Genomic DNA, 20,834 nt, shown 5'->3' with positions numbered 1-20,834 from the left:
TATTCATTATTTCTCTATTCTAATTCCATTCCATCCATTATTTCATCCTCTGTTCTATTCTATGTATTAATTCATTCTCTATTCTATTCTATCCCATCCATTATTTCATTCTGTTGTTGTATTCCATCCATTATTTCATTGTCTGTTCTATTCTATTTATTAATTCATTCTCTATTCTATCCCATCCATTATTTCATTCCTTGTTCTGTTCTATTCATTATTTCATTTGCTATTCTATTCCTCCCATTACTTCATTCCCTATTCTATTTCTATTCTATCCCCTATTCTATTCTATCCCATCCATTATTTCATTTCCTGTTCTATTCTATTCATTATTTCATCCTCTTCCTCGCATTACTTCATTCCCGATTCTATTTCTATTCTATCCCCTATTCTATTCTATCCCATCCATTATTTCATTCCCTGTTCTATTCTATTCATTATTTCATTTGCTATTCTATTCCATCCATTACTTCATTCTCTATTCTATTTCTATTCTATCCCTTATTCTATTCTACTCTATGCTATTCTTCATCCAATACTATTCTATCCTATCCCATCCATTATTTCATTCTCTGTTCTATTCTATTATTTCATTCTCTATTCCATTCCTTATTTCATTCCCTATACTATTCTACTATTCCATTCCATCCCATTCATTATTTCCTTCTCTATTTTATTTCTATTCATCATTTCATTCTCTATCTCTCTTCCCTTCCATCTCTTCTCTCCTTCCTTCCATTCATTCTATTCCTTATTCTCTACTCTCTATTCTAGCCATTTCACCCTCCTAACCTTGACCTTGCTTTTCAGGAAAACCCCGATCACCCAGAGGAAAAGAACCAGGGTTATCATCAGTCTCCGGAAGGAAAGCGTTAACTCTCTCCCCGAGAGGTTGCATAACCAAAGACACCAGAACATGCCAGGTCAGTGATGCGGGAAAAGGTTCACTCCCATGTATGTGTACACAAATACAATAAGGCACTCTTTGTCCTAAGTTCATCCTAGAATCCGTGCCACCAGCTCCAGGGAAAGAGAAAGAATTGAGAGTGGGAGATGAAAGCTGGTTTGGTTTCCTTTTTTGGGGGGGGAGGGTGGTGGTGGTTAAAAAAAGGCACATTAAAAAAAGAAAGAAATCACACAGAGCTGGTCCTCGACTTACAATGGTTTGTTTAGTGACCATTCACAGTTACAACAGCACTGAAAAAAAATGTTTAAGGTGAGACTAACTGGAAAAGGAATGTGGGGTTGTGTGGGGGAAAAGCTTTTGATTTTAACTTCATAAGAACCTAAGAAGAGCCATGCTGACTCAGGCCAAAGCCCATCGAGTCCAGCATTCTGTGTCACACAGTGGCCCACCAATTGTCTTGAGCAGAAAGAGAAGGCAAAACCCTCCCTTTCCCTCGACCCCCAATGAATGGGACCCAAGGGAACCCTTCCTGTCCCAACCAACAGAGGTGGCACTTGGACATCCGTTTCAATAACCACCTATGATACCCTTGGCATCCATGAATCTGTCTAATCCTGCCTTGAAGCTATCCAGGCTGACAGCTGTCACAACCTGTTCTGGAAGTGAATTCCATCAACCAAGGACCCTCTGGGTCAAGAAATATTTCCCTTTATTTGTCCTCTCTTACCTATGAGCTTTAGGGAGGGGCCCCTCGTCCTAGCATTGTGTGATAGAGAAAAGAATTTTTCTCTATCCACCTTTTCTATCCTATGTATGATTTTATACACTTCAATCAAGTCACCTCTTATAAATGCCGTCTTTCAAGGCTGAAGAGACCAAGGCGTTGCAACCTGGTTTCATAAAGGAGGGGGGTCCATTTCCTTGATAATTTTGTTGCTCTTTTTTGCACCTCTCCCAGTTCCATTAGGTCCTTCTTGAGGTGCGGTAACCAGAACTGTACCCAGTACTCCAAATGTGGCCGCACCATCGATTTGTACAGAGGCAATACGACACTTGCCGACCTATTTTCGATTTTTCAAGGCCAAAGAAACGCCATCCAATTTAGCTTTCAATCAAGACACAGATTTTGCGTTGTCGGAGGTGCACAAAAACCAGGCCAGGCCAAGACATTTCCTGCAGTTTCCCTTCTTTCTACAGCTCCAAATCCCCTGAAGATTTAATCAGATCTTTTAGGCCGTTCTCCGAAGCCTACGAGCGGTTCGGCAATCGAGGGTGCAGAATCACACGCCACAGTCTTGCATGAAACCCACTTCCTGTTTTTCTGTGCCAAATTATATGTGATGTTCTACAGCTAAAAAAAAAAAGTTTTGGGTTTTGTTCTGACCCGGCTCAGCCTGCTCCTGTCTCTTTTCTCTCCATCTATGGATCACAGCCGCCTCGGTTTGGCTTGGCTTGGCTTCCAAAAAAAGGGAGTAGTAGATGCTTGGAACAAACTTCCAGCAGACGTGGTTGGTCAATCCACAGTCACTGAATTTAAAAAACGCCTGGGATAAACATAGATCCATCCTAAGATAAAATACGGGAAATAGTATATGGATGGACCATAAGGTCTTTTTCTGCTGTCAATCTTCTATGTTTCTAGGGAGGGAGGTTTGTACCCGAACGCAAGGCAGGAGTTTCTTCAAGTTAGAAGAGCTCCAGGGGGAAGAGACTTGCAAAATCCTCCAGAAAAGGTTGCCGTTGTTAAGGAGCAGACAAATAAGGAAACACAAGCCATGACTCCTGATTCCTGAAGGCTGGTAGTTAAAACATAGGTAGTTTTCGACGTAGAACGGTTCATTGTGTAACCGTTCCATGTTACAAAAAGTGACTTACAGGTACAACTACTTTTCACACTTATGACCCATGGTCACATGATCAAAATTTGGATGCTTAGCTAAGGACTTGAATTTTTATGACACTTGAACCATCCCAGGGATGGAATCAAGATCACTTGAAGTGTTAATACCACTTTATAATGTCTTGGTAAGGCCACACTTGGAATACCGCATCCAGTTTTGGCTTTCTCTCTATGTCCCCCTCTTTCTTTCTTTCTTTCTTTCTTTCTTTCTTTCTTTCTTTCTTTCTTTCTTTCTTTCTTTCTATGTCCCCTATTTCTATATTCCCCGTCTCTCTTTTTCACTGTCTTTCTTTCTGTCTTTGTTTCTTTTTTCTTTTTCTTTCTATTTTCTTCTGTCTTTCTTTTTCTAATTCTGTCTCTTTCTTTCTATGCTCCCCGTCGCTTTCCCTTTCTGTCTCTCTTTCTGTCTCTTTTTCTCTGTCTTTTTCTTTCTATGTCGTCTCTTTTTCTTTCCTTCTCTTTCTATATTCCCAATCTCTCTTTTCCACTTTCTCTCTTTCTCTTTCTTTTCCCCTCTGTCTTTCTTTTTCTCTAACTCTTTTTCTGTCTCTTTTTCTCTCTGTTTCCCCTTTTCTCTTTCGCAGTCTTTCTGTCTCTCCTTCTATGTCCCCCATCTCTCTTTCTTTCTCTGCCTCTTTTTATATATTCCCCATCTCTTTTTCTCTTTCTCTTTCTATGCCCCATCTTTCTTTTTCTCTGTCTTTCTCTGTCTCTCTCTCTCTCTCTTTCTAAATCTACACTTCTATTTCTACTAGTTTTTCTATCACCTTTTTCCTCCCGCTTAGGACTGTATGACTGTAACTAAGATTTTTATTAATATTGATTGTTTCTTCATTGCTTATTTGACTCCTATGACAATCATCAAGTGTTGTAGCACATGATTCTTGACAAATGTATCTTTTTATTTTATGTACGCTGACAGTATATGCACCAAGATAAATTCCTTGTGTGCCCAATCACACTTGGCCAATAAAATTCTATTCTATTCTATTCTCTCTATGTCCCATCTCTCTCTTTCTCTTTCTCTGTCTCACTTTTTCTCTTTGTCTTTCTTACTCTCTCTCCTTCTATGTCCCCCCCACCTTCTGTGTCTCTGTCTTCTTCTTTGTCTCTCTCTACACACAGACAAATATATTTTCAGTATTTTACAACTGGCAAAACTACTGGTGTGTAACACTAGAACAAATGGAACACTTTATCATACAGAGGACAGGTTGTCCTTATAATGACAAATCTCCGTTCTTCTTGGCCAGGCTGAGAAAAAATCACACCTGTCTTTCGAGTACATTTATCCTGAACAATTAATTATGCTGGAATTTAAATCTCATATTTTACACTTCGTCTTATTTTTAGGGCAAGACTATAAATAGCCTCGGGGAAAAAGAGCCAGGCCAGGGTTAAGTGACCACAAAGACTCAGTTTTGGTTCTATTTCAGGCAAGATTCCCGTTTTAGACTTCTAAGAGTCCTCTGTTATTGTTGCAGTGCAGAAGGGATGGATTTAATCAAACCAGGACTGGCCCTGAAATTCATCATCATCTTTGTCTCCTGTGGCCTGGCCTGTAGTTTTCTCCCATCAGGGCAGGGGTGAAGTCCAGCAGATCCTGGAGAACCGATAGTGGAAATTTTGAGTAGTTTGGAGAATCAGCAAAAACCACCTTTGGGGATTTTGCTGTATCCTTCCCTCAGAAGTGGAATTTTGCAGCATCCTTCCCCCAGGAGTGGGATTTTGCAGTATCTTTCCCTTAGAAGTGGGATTTTGCAGCATCCTTCCCCCAGGAGTGGGATTTTGCAGTATCTTTCCCTTAGAAGTGGGATTTTGCAGCATCCTTCCCCCAGGAGTGGGGTGGGAATGGGGATTTTGCAGTATCCTTCCCCCAGAAGTGGGATTTTGCAGTATCCTTCCTCCAGGAGTGGAGAGGGAATGGAGATTTTGCAGTATCCTTCCCCCAGGAGTGGGGTGGGAATGGGGATTTTGCAGTATCCTTCCCCCAGAAGTGGAGAGGGAATGGGGATTTAGCAGTATCCTTCCCCCAGAAGTGGGAAGGGAATCAGTATATTTACAGTAACCTTCCACCAGAAGTGCAGAGGGAATGGGGATTTTGCAGTATCCTTCCCCTTTCAGGCCCACCAAGCCATGCCCACAGAACTGGTAGTGAAAAAAAAATTCATTTCACCACTGCATCGGGCTGGGAGACTCTGTGGACAGTTGGCCTGCTTAACTTTGCAAGCTCCAAAGTCCTACACCCAGCATCTTTAATGAAAAGAAGGACCAGGGAGGACATGATAGCAGTCTTCCAATATCTCAGGGGCTGCCGCAAAGAAGAGGGAGTCAAGCTATTCTCCAGAGCTCCTGAGGGCAGGACAAGAAGCAATGGGTGGAAACTAAACAAGGAGAGAAGCAATTAGAATTAAGGAGAAATTTCCTGACAGTGAAAACAATTAATCAGTGGAACAGCTTGCCTCCAGAAGTTGTGAATGCCCCAACACTGGAAGTTTTTAAGCAGAGATTGGATAACCATTTGTTTGAAATGCTATTTGCCCGTTGTGCTGTTTTCTGCACTCTGGACATTTTCCCGAACTTCCAACTCTGTTATTCTGTTCTGTTCTGTACTGTACTATTCTTCTAATATTCTACTCTCCAAAACTCTCTTGGATTTAGGAAGAGGAACCCAGATCTACCCCAGGTTTCAGAGATGGCTGAGGAAAGGTGTATTTGCAAACCCAGACCCAATCATCCCCTAACACCGCTTTGCTCTGGATGGCTTTGGTGTGTCCTCTTACCTTGGAATAGGCTTTCCCACCCTTCAGTTCCTACCACAAGGGAGGAGGGAAAAAAAGAAAAAGAAAGTTAGTTTAGAAAGCACTCAAAAGAAACAAAAGCTATTTTACAAACGATGGCCCCAAGCTATCTATCTATCTATCTATCTATCTATCTATCTATCTATCTATCTATCTATCTATCTATCTATCTATCTATCTATCATCTATCTATCTATCAATCTATCTATCTATCTATCTATCTATCTATCTATCTATCATCTATCTATCTATCTATCTATCTATCTATCATCTATCATCTATCTATCTATCAATCTATCTATCTATCTATCTATCATCTATCATCTATCTATCTATCAATCTATCTATCTATCTATCTATCTATCATCTATCTATCTATCATCTATCATCTATCTATCTATCAATCTATCTATCTATCTATCTATCATCTATCATCTATCAATCTATCTATCTATCTATCTATCTATCATCTATCTATCTATCTATCTATCATCTATCTATCTATCTATCTATCATCTATCATCTATCTATCTATCTATCTATCTATCTATCTATCATCTATCTATCTATCTATCATCTATCTATCTATCTATCTATCTATCATCTATCATCTATCTATCTATCAATCTATCTATCTATCAATCTATCATCTATCATCTATCTATCTATCAATCTATCTATCTATCTATCTATCATCTATCTATCTATCTATCTATCTATCATCTATCATCTATCATCTATCTATCTATCTATCTATCATCTATCTATCTATCTATCATCTATCTATCTATCAATCTATCTATCTATCTATCATCTATCTATCTATCTATCTATCATCTATCTATCTATCTATCTATCTATCTATCATCTATCTATCTATCTATCTATCATCTATCTATCTATCAATCTATCTATCTATCTATCTATCATCTATCTATCTATCTATCATCTATCTATCTATCATCTATCTATCTATCTATCTATCTATCTATCTATCATCTATCTATCTATCTATCTATCTATCTATCTATCTATCTATCACCTATCTATCTATCATCTACCTACCTACCTATCATCTACCTATCATCCATCTATCTATCTATCTATCTATCTATCTATCTATCTATCTATCTATCTTTCTCTCTCTCTCTCTTTCTTTCTTTCATCAAGCACATATTAGATAACATATATAGGTATAAATATGATTTGAATACATGATGCCTGTTTATTTCTTGATGCTTGGATGGACATTTTTAAGGATTTCTTGAAAGTTTGGATAGGGGTGTACATCTTTCCAGGAAGAGAATGAGATTTTGCTGACTCCCCCCTGCTAGCAAAAGGAGAGAGCAAGTACGTGGTTGAGGTACGTGGTTTCTTTCTTTCTTTCTCTTTCTTTCTTTCTCTTTCTAAACCTACTTCCCCCCTCTCTTCTCCTTCTCTTCCCTACTTCCCCTCCTGCCTTCTCTCCTCTCTTCTCCTTTCTTCTCTTTCCTCCTCCTCTTCCTTCCTTCCATTCCATTCCACTCTATTATTCCATTCTATTTTGAATCCATTTTTTTCCTATTATTTCTACTTCTATTCCATTTTCCATTCTATTCCATTCCATTCCATAGTCTATTTCATATTCCATTCCATAGTCTATTCCATAGTCTATTCCATATTCTATTCCATATTCCATTCCATTCCATATTCTATTCTGTTCCGTTCTATCCTATCCCATCCCGTCCCGTCCAATTCATTATTTCATTCTCTACACCAGTGATTTTCAACCTTTTTTGAGCTGCGGCACCTTTTTTTACATTTACAAAACCCTGGGGCACATTGAGCGGGGGGGGGGGGGCTAAAAAAGTTTGGACAAAAAAATTCTGTCTCTCTCTGTTCCTCCCCTTCACTCTATTTCTTTCTCCCTCCCTCCTTCTCTCCCTTCCTTCCTCTTTCTCTCTCTCTCTCCATCCCTCTTTCTTTCTCTTCCTTCCTTCCTCTCTTTTTTGTTCTCTTTCTCTCTCTCTCTCCCTACCTCCCTCTATGTCTTTCTCTCTCTCTCCTTCCCTCCCTCTCTCTCGCTCTCTCTCTTGCTTTCTTTCTCTCTCTTTCTCTCTCTCTTTCTCTTGTTTTCTCTCTCTCTTGCTTGCTTTCTTTCTCTCTCGCTTGCTTGCTTTCTCTCTCTCTTACTTTCTTTCTCTCCTGCTTTCTCACCCTCTTGCTTTCTTTCTCTCTGAGCTTCGCGGCACACCTGACCATGTCTCGCGGCACACTGGTTGAAAAACACTGCTCTACACCACTGTTTCCCAACCTTGGCAACTTGGAAGATATCTGGACTTCAACTCCCAGAATTCCCCAGCCAGCAAATGAAGTCCAGATATCTCCAAGTTGCCAAGGTTGGGAAACACTGCTCTACATATCCTACTTGTATTCCACGACATTCTATTTCTATTCCAACAGCTGTGGGGAGCCCAGAGGTTTTACCAATGAGGTCCTGTCCGTCTCCCCCAGCCCCAAATAATAAAAAAAAGGACTCACTTTGCGGACCGAGACTCGGCAAATGCAGGGATCCAGGAGCCCCGTGCTGGGATTGGCACTCATCTTGCAGATGAAGTTGAATTTCTTTTTCCAACGGACGCAGTTCTCTTGGACTTCTTCCCTGCAGAAGAACACAGAAAAAAACCCTTGCAACTTGGCTCCAGTTTCATCCGAACGATGGCGAAGGACGGCAAGAATTCCCCTTGGAAGGAAAGCCAGTACCCAAGGAGCCCTCGATGTACGACCCGCCCCAACTGAGCCCGAAATTTTCCATCGCTAAAGCGAGGGGGTTACGTGAAGTTTTTTCCTGACGTGGTTGGTCCAGGGAATCGCCGCAGTTATCCACTTAGCAAACGCAGCTATGAATTGAATCTGGCTTCTCCGTTGAAAGGTATAAGTCAGTGATGGTGAACCTATGGCCTGGGTGCCACAGGTGGCCCGCAGAGCCACATCTGTTGGCACGCGAGCCATTGCCCTAGCTCAGCTCCAGCATATATCGGAAACTTCAGGTCGTGCAGAATGCAGCTGCGAGAGCAATCATGGGCTTTCCCAAATATGCCCATGTTACACCAACTCTCCACAGTCTGCATTGGTTGCCAATCAGTTTCCAGTCACAATTCAAAGTGTTGGTTATGACCTATAAAGCCCTTCATGGCACCGGACCAGATTATCTCAGGGACCGCCTTCTGCTCCACGAATCCCAGCGAGCAGTTAGATCCCACAGAGTGGGCCTTCTCGGGGTCCCGTCGACTAAACAATGTCATTTGGCGGGACCCAGGGGAAGAGCCTTCTCTGTGGTGGCCCCGACCCTCTGGAACCAACTCCCCCCAGAGATCAGAGTTGCCCCCACCCTCCTTGCCTTTCGTAAGCTCCTTAAAACCCACCTCTGTCGTCAGGCGTGGGGGAATTGAGATATTCCCTTCCCCCTAGGCTTATAAAATTTATGCATGGTATGTCTGTATGTATGATTGGTTTCTTAAATTGGGGTTTTTTACATTACTTTTAATATTAGATTTGTTCATATTGTCTTTTTACTGATGTTAGCCGCCCCGAGTCTGGGTTAGCGTTGTCCTATTTGATTTGCCTTCGCAACGCAACGTTGGAAGCGGTGCGTCCTCCAAAAATTTAAAAAAATGTTTTTTAAAAAAGGAAGTCAATGCCGCAAAACCTACAAGGCCCACAGCCACCGGTGTGGAAAAAAAAGAAGACAGATTTGACCATTTCAGAAGAATCCGGATGCAAAGGAAGGAAACAGAGGGGAGGGGGGGGGAGGAACGGAAAAGATAACCCACAAGCAGAGGTGAGCAACACCACGAGAAGATCAGCACATTGTCTGCTTTCTCGCTTGCTCCATATCACGTGATACGCCTGAGGCACATATCCGAGCATCATTTCTCTTGCACACAAAGTTGGCAATGAGGGACATTTGATAACCCTCAGATCCTCTCCTGCAGCAAAGCTGAAACTCAACATTTGCTTTAAATGAAGTTCTGAAATGGAAACTATTTTGGTAAATTAAACTAATAGCAGTTAATTTGGGGGGAGGGGGCTGTTTGGAATTAATTGGTAGATATCGCAGACGACATAATTAGATTTATAATTTTTTTTCTTTTTCTTTTTAAGAAGCAATATAATTCTAGAAAAATATACCTGGAAAAAATTATTTTATGTATAAAGAATATACAAATGGTTGATTAAAATGTATGCTATATATACTATATGTATATTTACTGCAATATTGTAACATCTACAGGTATATTTCATGCATGGTATGTCTGTAGGTATGATTGGTTTTTATATAATGGGTTTTTAACTGTTTTTAGTATTGGATTTTGTTATATACTGTTTTATTGCTGTTGTTAGGCGCCCCGAGTCTGTGGAGAGGGGCGGCATACAAATCCAATCAATCAATCAATCAATCAATCAATCAATCAATAAATATGGATTTATGTATGGATTCTTGCAAAAAAATTTAAAATAAATAAAATTCTCAAACGGAGGTTGTGATCCTGCTGTACAAGAGCGCTGGTGAGACCCCATTTGGAATACTGTGTTCAGTTCTGGAGACCTCACCTACAAAAAGATATTGATCAAACTGAACGGGTCCAAAGACGGGCGACAAAAATGGTGGAAGGTCTTAAAGCATAAAACCTATCAGGAAAGACTTCATGAACTCAATCTGTATAGTCTGGAGGACAGAAGGGAAAGGGGGGACATGATTGAAACCTTTAAATATGTTAAAGGGTTAAATAAGATTTAGGAGGGAAGTGTTTTTAATAGGAAAGTGAACACAAGAACAAGGGGGCACAATCTGAGTTTAGTTGGGGGAAAGATCAGAAGCATTGTGAGAAAATATTATTTTACTGAAAGAGTAGTAGATGCTTGGAACAAACTTCCAGCAGACGTGGTTGGTAAATCCGCAGTGACTGAATTTAAACATGCCTGGGATAAACATATATCCATCCTAAGATAAAATACAGGAAGTAGTATAAGGGCAGATTCGATGGACCATAAGGTCTTTTTCTGCCATCAACCTTCTATGTTTCAATGTTCAACTTGACTGCCAACTCAACAATGTTCGACATCACCATTCTGGAATGTCGTTTTTCTCCAAACTACACAACAAAAATGGCTTAAAAGAAGACCAACCAGATGTCTTTCGTATTTTTGTGTGTGTTTTGTTTTAGCCTCGTAGAGGTCACTCTCTTAGCCAACTGTTAATTCCAGAAGAATCATGTCAGAGAGAGAAAGAGAAACATTTCAGAACATCCCTGCTTAATGGCCAGCTCTACGCATGCCAAAAAACAATTTTGAAATCCACTGTTTTATTTCACTCCTCGCTGTAAGATCTGCAAAGGCATGGGGGGTGGGTGGGTAGGGAAAAATGCTTTAAAAAACTCATGGTGGACACCCCAAAATTTATAATATTTGTGCTGTCAAGGCAGGACTTTGTGTTTATGATTCTTGACAAATCTATATTTTCTTTTATGTACACTGAGAGCACATTCACCAAAGACAAATTCCTTGTGCATCCAATCACACTTGGCCAATAAAGAATTCTATTCTATTCTGTTCTACTCTACTTTGCCTTCTTTCATTAGAACAAAAAATTGTATTAATATTCATTGTTTCCTGATTGCTTATTTGACCCCTATGACAATCATTGTTTTTTACCTCATGATTTTTGACAAATATATATTTTCTTCTATGTACACTGAGAGCATATGCACCAAGACAAATTCCTTGTGTGTCCAATCACACTTGGCCAATAAAGAATTCTATTCTATTCTGTTCCAAGGAAATCTGATACTAGAGATCAGAAGCCATTTTAAACCACTGCAGATGAAATAAAAGCATCAGATGGGAGAGAAAACAGATGAGCTGGTGTAGGGTTTGCTATGGGGAAGGGCCTTCTCTGCTGCGGCTCCGGTCCTCGGGAACCAACTTTTGTACCGCCCCATTCTCCTCGCCTTCCGAAAGGCTTTAAAAAAACATTTGTGCCGGCGACGCCACGAGCGATAGTTTCCGCTCCACCTAGTAGTATGAATGAGGGATGACTGAATGTTATTTATACTGGGTTTTATCTTTTATTTTTATCCTATGTATTGGAGTATTTTAATCTTTGTTACTATTTTATTGCTGTAAGCTAGGAGAAGGGTGGCCTATAAATTCGATAAAAAGATAGATTATATAGATAGATATGTTGAGATAGATAGATAGATAGATAGATAGATAGATAGATAGATAGATAGATAGATAGATAGATAAGCCACATTTAGAATACTGCAATCAATTTTGGTCGCCACAATGAAAAAGGATGTTGAGACTCTAGAAAAAGTGCAGAGAAGTGCGACAAAGAGGATTAGGGGACTGGAGGCTAACACATATGAAGAACAGTTGCAGGAACTGGGCATGGCTAGTTTAATGAAAAGAAGGACCAGGGGAGACATGATAGCAGTGTTCCAATATCTCAGGGGTTGCCACAAAGAAGGACTCAACCTATTCTCCAAAGCACCTGAGGGTAGGACAAGAAGCAATGGATGGAAACTAAACGAAGAGAGAAACATCATCACCTCGAGGTTCGATTACTGCAACACTCTCTACATGGGGGCTACCTTTGAAAAGTGTTCAGAAACTTCAGATCGTGCAGAACGCAGCTGTGAGAGCCAACGTGGGGCTTCCAAGATTCGCCCACGTTTCTTCAACACTCCGTGGCTTGCATTAGCTGCCGATCAGTTTCTGGTCACAATTCAAAGTGTTGGTCATGACCTTTAAAGCCCTACATGGCATTGGACCGGATTACCTCCGGAACCGCCTGCTACCGCACGAATCCCAGCGACTGATAAGGTCCCACAGAGTTGGCCTTCTCCGGGTCCCGTCGACTAAACAATGTCGTTTGGCGGGCCCCAGGGGAAGAGTCTTCTCTGTGGCGGCCCCGGCCCTCTGGAACCAACTCCCCCCGGAGATTAGAACTGCCCCCACCCTCCCTGTCTTTCGTAAACTACTCAAGACTCACTTATGCCGCCAGGCATGGAGGAGTTGAGATATTCCTTCCCCCTAGGCCATTACAAGTTATGCATGGTATGTTTGTGTGTATGTTTGGTTTATAATATGGGTTTTTAGTTGTTTTATTAATTGGATTGTTACATGTTGTTTTTTATCATTGTTGTTAGCCGCCCTGAGTCTACGGAGAGGGGCGGCATACAAATCCAATAAATAAATAAATAAACAAACAAACAAACAAACAAACAACTTAGAACTAAGGAGAAATTTCCTGACAGTTAGAGCAATTAATCCGTGGAACAGCTTGCCTCCAGACAAACAAACAAACAAACAAACAAACAACTTAGAACTAAGGAGAAATTTCCTGACAGTTAGAGCAATTAATCCGTGGAACAGCTTGCCTCCAGAAGTTGTGAATGCTCCATCACTGGAAGTTTTTAAGAAGATGTTGGATAACCGTTTGTCTGAATTGGTGTAGGATTTCCTGCCTAGGCAGAGGGTTGGACTAGAAGACCTCCAAGGTCTCTTCCAACTCTGTTGTTATTTATTTTTAGAAAAAAAGAGCCCCCTTTACGAGTCAAGGAATTGCTCATCCCCCAAACTAAGAATAAGCCTTGTGGAAATCAAAAGTAGCTTGTCATTGCGTCCACTGTCTTCCCAATGCAACCAGTCACAGCCAAAAAGTCAATTCCTTCGTGACTTTGCACACGTCACCCAAGGCTGATGAATGTCCAGCTGTTTTTGTTCTCTGAGGGTTGTTTCTCTACACAAAAACAGGGCAGCAATTCAGCAAGACAAGTCATCTCGCGAACAAGGGGATGAAATGATGCAAACTTCTATTGAAATTCAGTCCGTTTTTTCCGAAGGGCACTGAAGATGACCAACTTCCTTCTTCTACCCACAAAACTATACTCAGCTTTTCCTGAAACTAACCCGGTGTGTGTGTGTGGCCTATGCAACCTCCTCCCCTGCTTCCCAACATGCTTCAGACACACGGTATTTGAGTTATTGTTTCAGGCCAAAGCCTTCATGTGGAGTCAGGTCGAACTCTCTAACTCCACCTTTGGCCTGACATACTGTATTTTTCGGAGTATAAGACTCACCTTTCCCCGCACTAAGAGGCTGAAAATTTGGGTGCGTCTTATACTCAGAATGTAGCTTTTAATAAGCTTTTTAAAAAAGCCCTGGCAAGGTGCTAAGGCGATCTTCCCTTTGCCTGCTTCTTTCATTGCTGCTCCCTCCGACAATCAGCTGAGCCTTTTTTCAGCCCAAACAAGGCACTAACAGTGAAGTGGTCTTCTGTGCTTTGCTAGCGAAGGGATCTTCCGTCTTTTTTTCAGCCCTAACAAGGTGCTAACAGTGAAGCGATCTTCTGTGTGAAGGGATCTTCCATCTTTTTTCCAGCCCTAACAAGGCGCTAACAGTGAAGTGGTGTTCTGTGCTTTGGTAGCAAAGGGATCTTCCACTTTGTTTTCAGCCCTAACAAGGCGCTAACAGTGAAGTGGTCTTCTGTGCTTTGCTAGCGAAGGGATCTTCCACTTTGTTTTCAGCTCAGCTGAAAACCGTCACTAATACGAGTCAGTTGCCAAGCATGATCCCATGGAGATGGCTGCAATGGTCGTAACTGTGCAGAACAATCCTAACTCACGTTTTTTCCTGCCCCGGCATAACTTTGAATGGGCACCAGAGCAACGGCTGTAAGTAGAGGATGAGCTGTTCTTGCATTCTGCCACAAAGCCAGGATTAAACTGTGATAAATGCCGACAATGCCACGGGCAAACCGGTTTATAAGCCCAATTTTATTTTGCAAGGTAAACGCAACATTGATTTCTCTGCTGAGAAAATGAGATTGTTAGTTAGGTCCACCACGTACGAAACGTAGGTAAGGGAACAGCGACGTTTGAAATGCCGTTCTTGGACTCTTATCTTGGAAGCAGCCCGGAATTTTAAGGCATGGGTGATTCTTTGGCAGGTCACACAGATAAAACACCATGGAAAGAGGTCTCCACAGGGTTTTAAGGCTGTTTTGGCAGGCACACAGTCTGCTGATGAGTCCAAGTCCCTGCCATATATGAGAGTTTATGGCTCCAACTTCGCCGTTATTACTGGAAAAGAATTAAATGGCAGTTGGAGTAATGCAGCCAAAGGAGTGGGAATTTTATTTTATTTTTTTAAAGGCAGAGAGGACTAAATGGTTGAGACCCGTAGCAGTGATAGAATAGAATAGAATGGCATAGAATAGAGAATAGAATGGAAGAATAGCAGAACAGAACTAGAAGAGAAGAATAGAATAGAATTAGAATGATAGAGTTAGGATTAGATTTAGAATAATAAAATAGATAGAATTAAAATAGAATAGAAGAACAGAATAGAATAGAATTAGAACAGAACAGAATAGTAGAATAAAGAATAGGATAGAACAGAACTAGAATAGAACAATAGAATAGAATTAGAACAATAGAATTAGACTTAGAATAATAGATTGAATTAGAATAGAAGAACAGAATATTTATTTATTTATTTATTTATCTATTTATTTATTTATTTATTTATTTGATTTGATTTGTATGCCGCCCCTCTCCGTAGACTCTGGGCGGCTAACAACAGTAAAAAGATAATATGAACAAATCTAATATTAAAAGTAATGTAAAAAACCCCAATTTAAGAAACCAATCGTACGTACAGACATACCATGCATAAATTTTATAAGCCTAGGAAGGGAAGAGTAGAATTAGAATATAATAGAATAAGAATTAGAATAGAAAAGAACAGAACAGAACAGAATTCTTTATTGGCCAAGTGTGATTGGACACACAAGGAATTTGTCTTTGGTGCAGATGCTCTCAGTGTACATAAAAGAAAGGAATCATGATGTACAACACTTAATCAATGCCACAGGGTAGAAATAAGCAATCAGGAAACAATCAATATTAACACAAATGGTAAGGATAAAAGCCACAGTCATTAGTGGGAGGAGATGGGTGATGGGAAGGATGAGAAGATTAATAGTAGTGCAGACTTAGTAAATAGTTTGACAGTGTTGAAGGAAGTATTTGTTTAGCAGAATGATGGTGTTTGGGAAAAACTGTTCTTATGTCTACTTGTCTTGGTGGGTAGTGCTCTATAGTGTTGTTGCTCTATAGTGTTGTTTTGAAGGTAGGAGTTGAAGCAGTTTGTGTCCAGGATGTGAGGAATGAGTAAATATTTTCCTAGCCCTGTTTTTGACCTGTGCAGTATCCAGGTCCTCAATGGAAGGCAGGTTGGCAGCAATTGGTTTTTTCCCCCTGCGTCGGTCTTGTTGGGTTGCAGAACCGAACCAGTTATAGAGATGCAGATGACAAACTCAATGATTCCTCTGTAGAACCGGACCAGCACCTCTGATACAGTTCTACAGAGGAGAACGTGAGCCCGAATAACTTCTGACCAGAGAACATGACGGGTAAAGTTCAACCTAAGCCCTGATTGCTACGTGTACACAAGAGGCCGTGGGCCACTTTTTTGGGTGAGTGCCATGGCTGACTGCCAAGCAGAACTATCTCAAGGGTCATTAAGCAATCCAGGATAGAGGAACTTCACTAGAAGTCAACTAGAAATTTTTGGAATTTGGGGGGAATCATTGCAGCACCACAAATAAATACAGCCTCTCGATTGCGCAAAGGAATTTGAACTACACTTCTTTTTTCGGGTGTGTGTGGAGGGATTAAGTTTTTTTTAAAATTTTCCACTCAAGAAACATGTACAATATCATATACTTTCCATCTGTATTACAATACAATAGTTATCCGTTTACTTTTGGAATTTATCTTCTCACAAATGCTGCCCTTTTTTCTTTTGTCACCTGAAAAATCAAGTATCGAATTTTCCAACATCCTTATTGAAATTTGCAATGCCATTAGCTAATACGTCTCATCAACTACTTTTACACATCTAGTAAATTTGGGGCTAGTAAACAGGGCTAATTTTCCATTTTCATATATCCTTACTTGTTTCACGTACATCTCTAAATCCTTATTTTAGCTTAATTGCCTTTTTTAACAAGGAAAAAAAAGACATTAACATAAAAAATAAGAAATAATATTGATAACATATACTGCTAAAAAAATAAATAAAAGGAACACTTAAACAACAGAATATAACTCCATGTAAATCAAATTTCTGTGAAGTCAAACTGGACCACTTAGGAAGCAACACTGATTGACAATCAAGTTCACATGCTGTTGTGCAAATGTAATAGTTGTGCAAATGAAATATTCAATATTTCATTCAGATCTATGATGTGTTATTTCAGTGTTTCCTTTATGTTTAAATTCAGTTCCTGTGGATTGACCAACCACGCCTGCTGGAAGTTTGTTCCAAGCATCTACTACCCTTTCAGTAAAATAATATTTTCGCACATTGCCAACTAACCTCAGACTGTGCCCCCTTGTTCTTGTGTTCATTTTCCTATTTTTCAACCCTTTAACATATTTCAATGTTTTGATCGTGTGTCCCCCTTTCCCTTCTGTCCTCCAGACTATACAGATTGAGTTCATGAAGTCTTTCCTGATAAGTTTTATGCTTTAAAACCTTCCACCATTTTTTTAGCCCGTCTTTGGACCCTTCTGTGCAATGTTGAGCATGCTAGAGCAAAATTCAGCGAGGACAGAAGGTGGGAACACCAGGATTTGTGGGGTTTTTTTTGTGTGTGTGGGAGATACCCAGGTTCTCATGCTTTAAAATCCCAACCTAGTATTATCTAGAGAGACCGTGAATTCTTAGCGATGCTTTCCTGACTTGGCGAGCTAACTAGCAATTTAAGAAGGAGGTATCTTTTGAAGTTGTCCCATGATTTCAGCGGCCCCTTCCCAGACATCAAAGACTAGTCAACAGACCACAACTGATCTTTAAGACAGAAGTTGTCTTGACTTTGGGTTGCTAAAGATACCAAAAAGGATACGGTTCCCCAACGCATTAAAAGCAAGCTCTTTTTTATAATTGCACTGTTAATAGGCGACTGATGGATTCGATTTCAAACTCTTCCCTTAAAATGAGATCAGCAGTACTTTAAAAAGCCTGAGGGCACAAGATTTAGTTAAGAAGAATTGATTAAACTGATAAGTAGCAGGCGTCTTCAGTCAGCGTTGTCACGCAACAAACACACACGCACAAAAGTCATCTAATTTTTCTGGACCGTTGGATGCTTTCAAACAATCGCAAAACCCGAGTGAAATTCTATATCTGGATGTCCTAAGCTAGGGATGGCGAACGCACGGGTGCTGTATCGGTGGGCACGGGAGCACAAGTCTGGCACCTGTATTGGGTTCTGCACAGTAATGGGCAGCCGAAATGTTTATTGCCACACTGTGGGTGTGGCTTATTTTGGGGGTATGTCTTGATGGTAATGTGACCAGGTGGGAGTGGCTTGAACGATTATCATCGTTCAAGTGAACTGTTAAGTCCTCGACTTACAACCTCACCAGTGTCGCTCGCTGGGGCGACAATTGGCTTCGTGGGAAACAGCCTTCCCCACACCACAGAGGCCTTCTTTCCGGAAGTTGGGAGACAGGCCATTTCTAGCCTCCAGAAGGGTAGGGAAGACCGTTTTCTCCCTCCCCAGGTTCCTAAAAAGGTTCTGAAACCTGGGGAGAGCAAAAAAAAACCAAAAACAAAGGGGGACTTCCGGTCCAAACGGAAGTCAGCAAACAGGCCATTTCTGGCTTCCGGAGGGGAAATCCGTTTTCACCCTCCCCAGATTCCTAGAAAGGCCCTGAAACCTGGGGAGAGCAAAAAAAAAGGGGGGACTTCCTATCCAACCGGAAGTCAGCAAACAGGCCATTTCTGGCTTCCAGAGGGCCTCTGGGGGGAGGGGGGAAATCTGTTTTCACTCTCCCCAGATTCCTAGAAAGACCCTGAAGCCTGGGGAGAGCAAAAAAAAGGGACGTCCAAGCTCAATTAGGGTCATAAATTGAGGACTATCTGTACACTAATTGGTTATTTCTCCATGTCACATTCTGGAACTTTTGGCTTCAAAAATCCTCCCCAGCCTTCAGAACGTCTGTTCCTCCATTTGTGTCAACTGGAGCTGTGACTCACTTGTATGACTAGATGCTCCTCAAATGTTGTGGAGCATGGAAGGGGCTGTTCTCCGCCCTCATTTTCTCTCTCTCTTTTTTAGACTGCCCATCTTTCAAACAACACGACTGCCAAGGATGGCTTGTCCCAGGATTGCCACCCACATCTTTCTCTTTTGTAAATTACACTGGTCAACACACACACACACACACACAATAATCAGCAAAGGTAATATGTCTGTTTTGTGGAGTTTGATGTGCTGATTCCAAAAATATGCTTAGTTTTGCTGTAACACATAAAGTTTCTGATGTAGAAGCATTTTTGTTATTACGTTATTTCTACACTTTCAATGTGCTGTTTGTGGTAATTACTGTTTTCTTAATGTCAGCAGTATATTTCCTATATTTTATAATAAAGAGGCTGCTTCGTGGAAATTATACCTGCTACAGAAAAACTACAGTGGTACCTCTACTAAAGAACACCTCTACTTAAGAACTTTTCTAGATAAGAACTGGGTGTTCAAGATTTTTTTGCCTCTTCTTAAGAACCATTTTCTTCTTATGAACCCGAGCCTGGAAAAGTTTCCCAGGAAATTTGAGAGCAGCACGAAGGCCCGGCCAGTTTCCTGCCATTCCCCCTTTAATCCCGGCCATCTCAGGCTTTTCTGGGCTGCCAGAGGAGCCTTTCGGTGGCCCTGAAGGAGGCTTTGGCAGTCCAGAGCAAACAAAGCATTTTCCTTTCTCTGGGCACTTGGAGAGGGAATAAACCTCTGTCAGCGCCTAGAGAAAAGAATTGCTCCCTTCACTCTGGGCAGCGACTGTCTTCCTCCTCTTCTTCCACCTCCTCCTCCCACACAAATTTCGAGCTTTTATTTCTTTCCTTCCAATGTAAAAGCATTATTTGCTTTTACATTGATTCCTATGGGAAAAATTGCTTCTACTTACAAACTTTTCTACTTAACCTGGTCACAGAACGAATTAAGTTCTTAAGTAGAGGTACCACTGTATACACATTTTTAAAATCAGAACCAAAAAAATGATTCAGAAAAGCACAAGGTCAACTACGATGATTACAAAAAAATATTTTTTGTACACCTGTGTAACTGTTTTCCTAATGTTGCCAGCATATTTCTTGTACCTTATAGTAATGATGATGCTCCGTGGAAACTATACCTGCTACAGAAAAACTATACACATTTTAAAAATCAGAACAAAAAAATGATTCAGAAAAGTACAAGGTCAACTGTGATGATTACAAAAAATATTTTTTTTTGTAGACCCGTGTTATTTGAGTAAACATATTGTTTGGGTCTCCGTATTTTAACCCACTTGCCATCATTGAGGAAAAGTCCTGATTCACCCTGAAGAGTGAAGAGGTTCCTGGAAACAGTGCAAGAACCTGTTTGCGGAAACCAAGAAACGCGTCCTCTTCTCCAAAGCCCCTGAGGGTAGGAGGAGAAGCGACGGATGGAAGCTAATCGAGGAGAGAAGTAATCTACAGCGAAGGAGAAACTTCCCGACAGTGAGTACAATTAACCAGTGGAACAGCTTGCCTCCAGAAACTGTGAGTGCTCCATCATTGGAGGCTTTCAAAAAAGAGATTGGATATTTGTCTGGAAGGATTTATTTATTTATTTTATTTATTATTTGGATTTGTATGCCGCCCCTCTCCGAGTGATGGTGAACCTATCTATCTATCTATCTATCTATCTATCTATCTATCTATCTATCTATCTATCTATCTATCTATCTATCCCTATCTCTCTCTCTCTCTCTCTCTCTCTCTCTCTCTCTCTCTATTTATTGGATTTGTATGCTGCCCCTCTCCGGAGACTCGGGGCGGCTAACAGCAATAACAAGACAGTGTACAATAATAATCCAAAAGTAAAAACGATTAAAAACCCATTAATATAAAAACTAAACATACATACAGACATACCATGCATAAAATTGTAAAGGCCTAGGGGGAAAGAGTATCTCAATTCCCCCATGCCTGGCGGCAGAGGTGGGTTTTAAGTAGCTTAGGAAAGGCAAAGAGAGTGGGGGCAATTCTAATTTCTGGGGGGAGTTAGTTCCAGAGGGCTGGGGCCGCCACAGAGAAGGCTCTTCCCCTGGGTCCCGCCAAGCGGCATTGTTTAGTTGACGGGACC

General features: G+C 40.8%; 3 protein-coding genes across 3 annotated transcripts in view; all 3 read right to left on the bottom strand.

Moving 5' to 3' along the window:
- Positions 1-20,834, bottom strand: part of ST6GALNAC4 (ST6 N-acetylgalactosaminide alpha-2,6-sialyltransferase 4) — a 683,294-nt gene that overhangs the window by 64,312 nt on the left and 598,148 nt on the right. The gene's annotated exons all lie outside the window — the stretch shown is intronic.
- The window catches only part of ST6GALNAC6 (ST6 N-acetylgalactosaminide alpha-2,6-sialyltransferase 6), a 490,277-nt gene that overhangs the window by 86,403 nt on the left and 383,040 nt on the right, over positions 1-20,834 (bottom strand). The gene's annotated exons all lie outside the window — the stretch shown is intronic.
- EEIG1 (estrogen-induced osteoclastogenesis regulator 1) overlaps positions 1-20,834 on the bottom strand; it is a 60,073-nt gene that overhangs the window by 14,105 nt on the left and 25,134 nt on the right. Inside the window, exons 2-3 of the mRNA XM_070758813.1 lie at positions 8,132-8,252; positions 5,594-5,623 (exon numbers count right to left, since the gene is read on the bottom strand). Of these exons, the coding sequence (XP_070614914.1) occupies positions 5,594-5,623; positions 8,132-8,252 (151 nt within the window). The remainder of the gene's footprint in view (positions 1-5,593; positions 5,624-8,131; positions 8,253-20,834) is intronic.

The sequence above is a fragment of the Erythrolamprus reginae genome, chromosome 8 (assembly GCF_031021105.1).
Source record: "Erythrolamprus reginae isolate rEryReg1 chromosome 8, rEryReg1.hap1, whole genome shotgun sequence".
NCBI lineage: Eukaryota > Metazoa > Chordata > Lepidosauria > Squamata > Dipsadidae > Erythrolamprus > Erythrolamprus reginae.
Note: the sequence above shows the minus strand (reverse complement) of the source record. Positions and strands in the feature narration are given on the sequence as shown.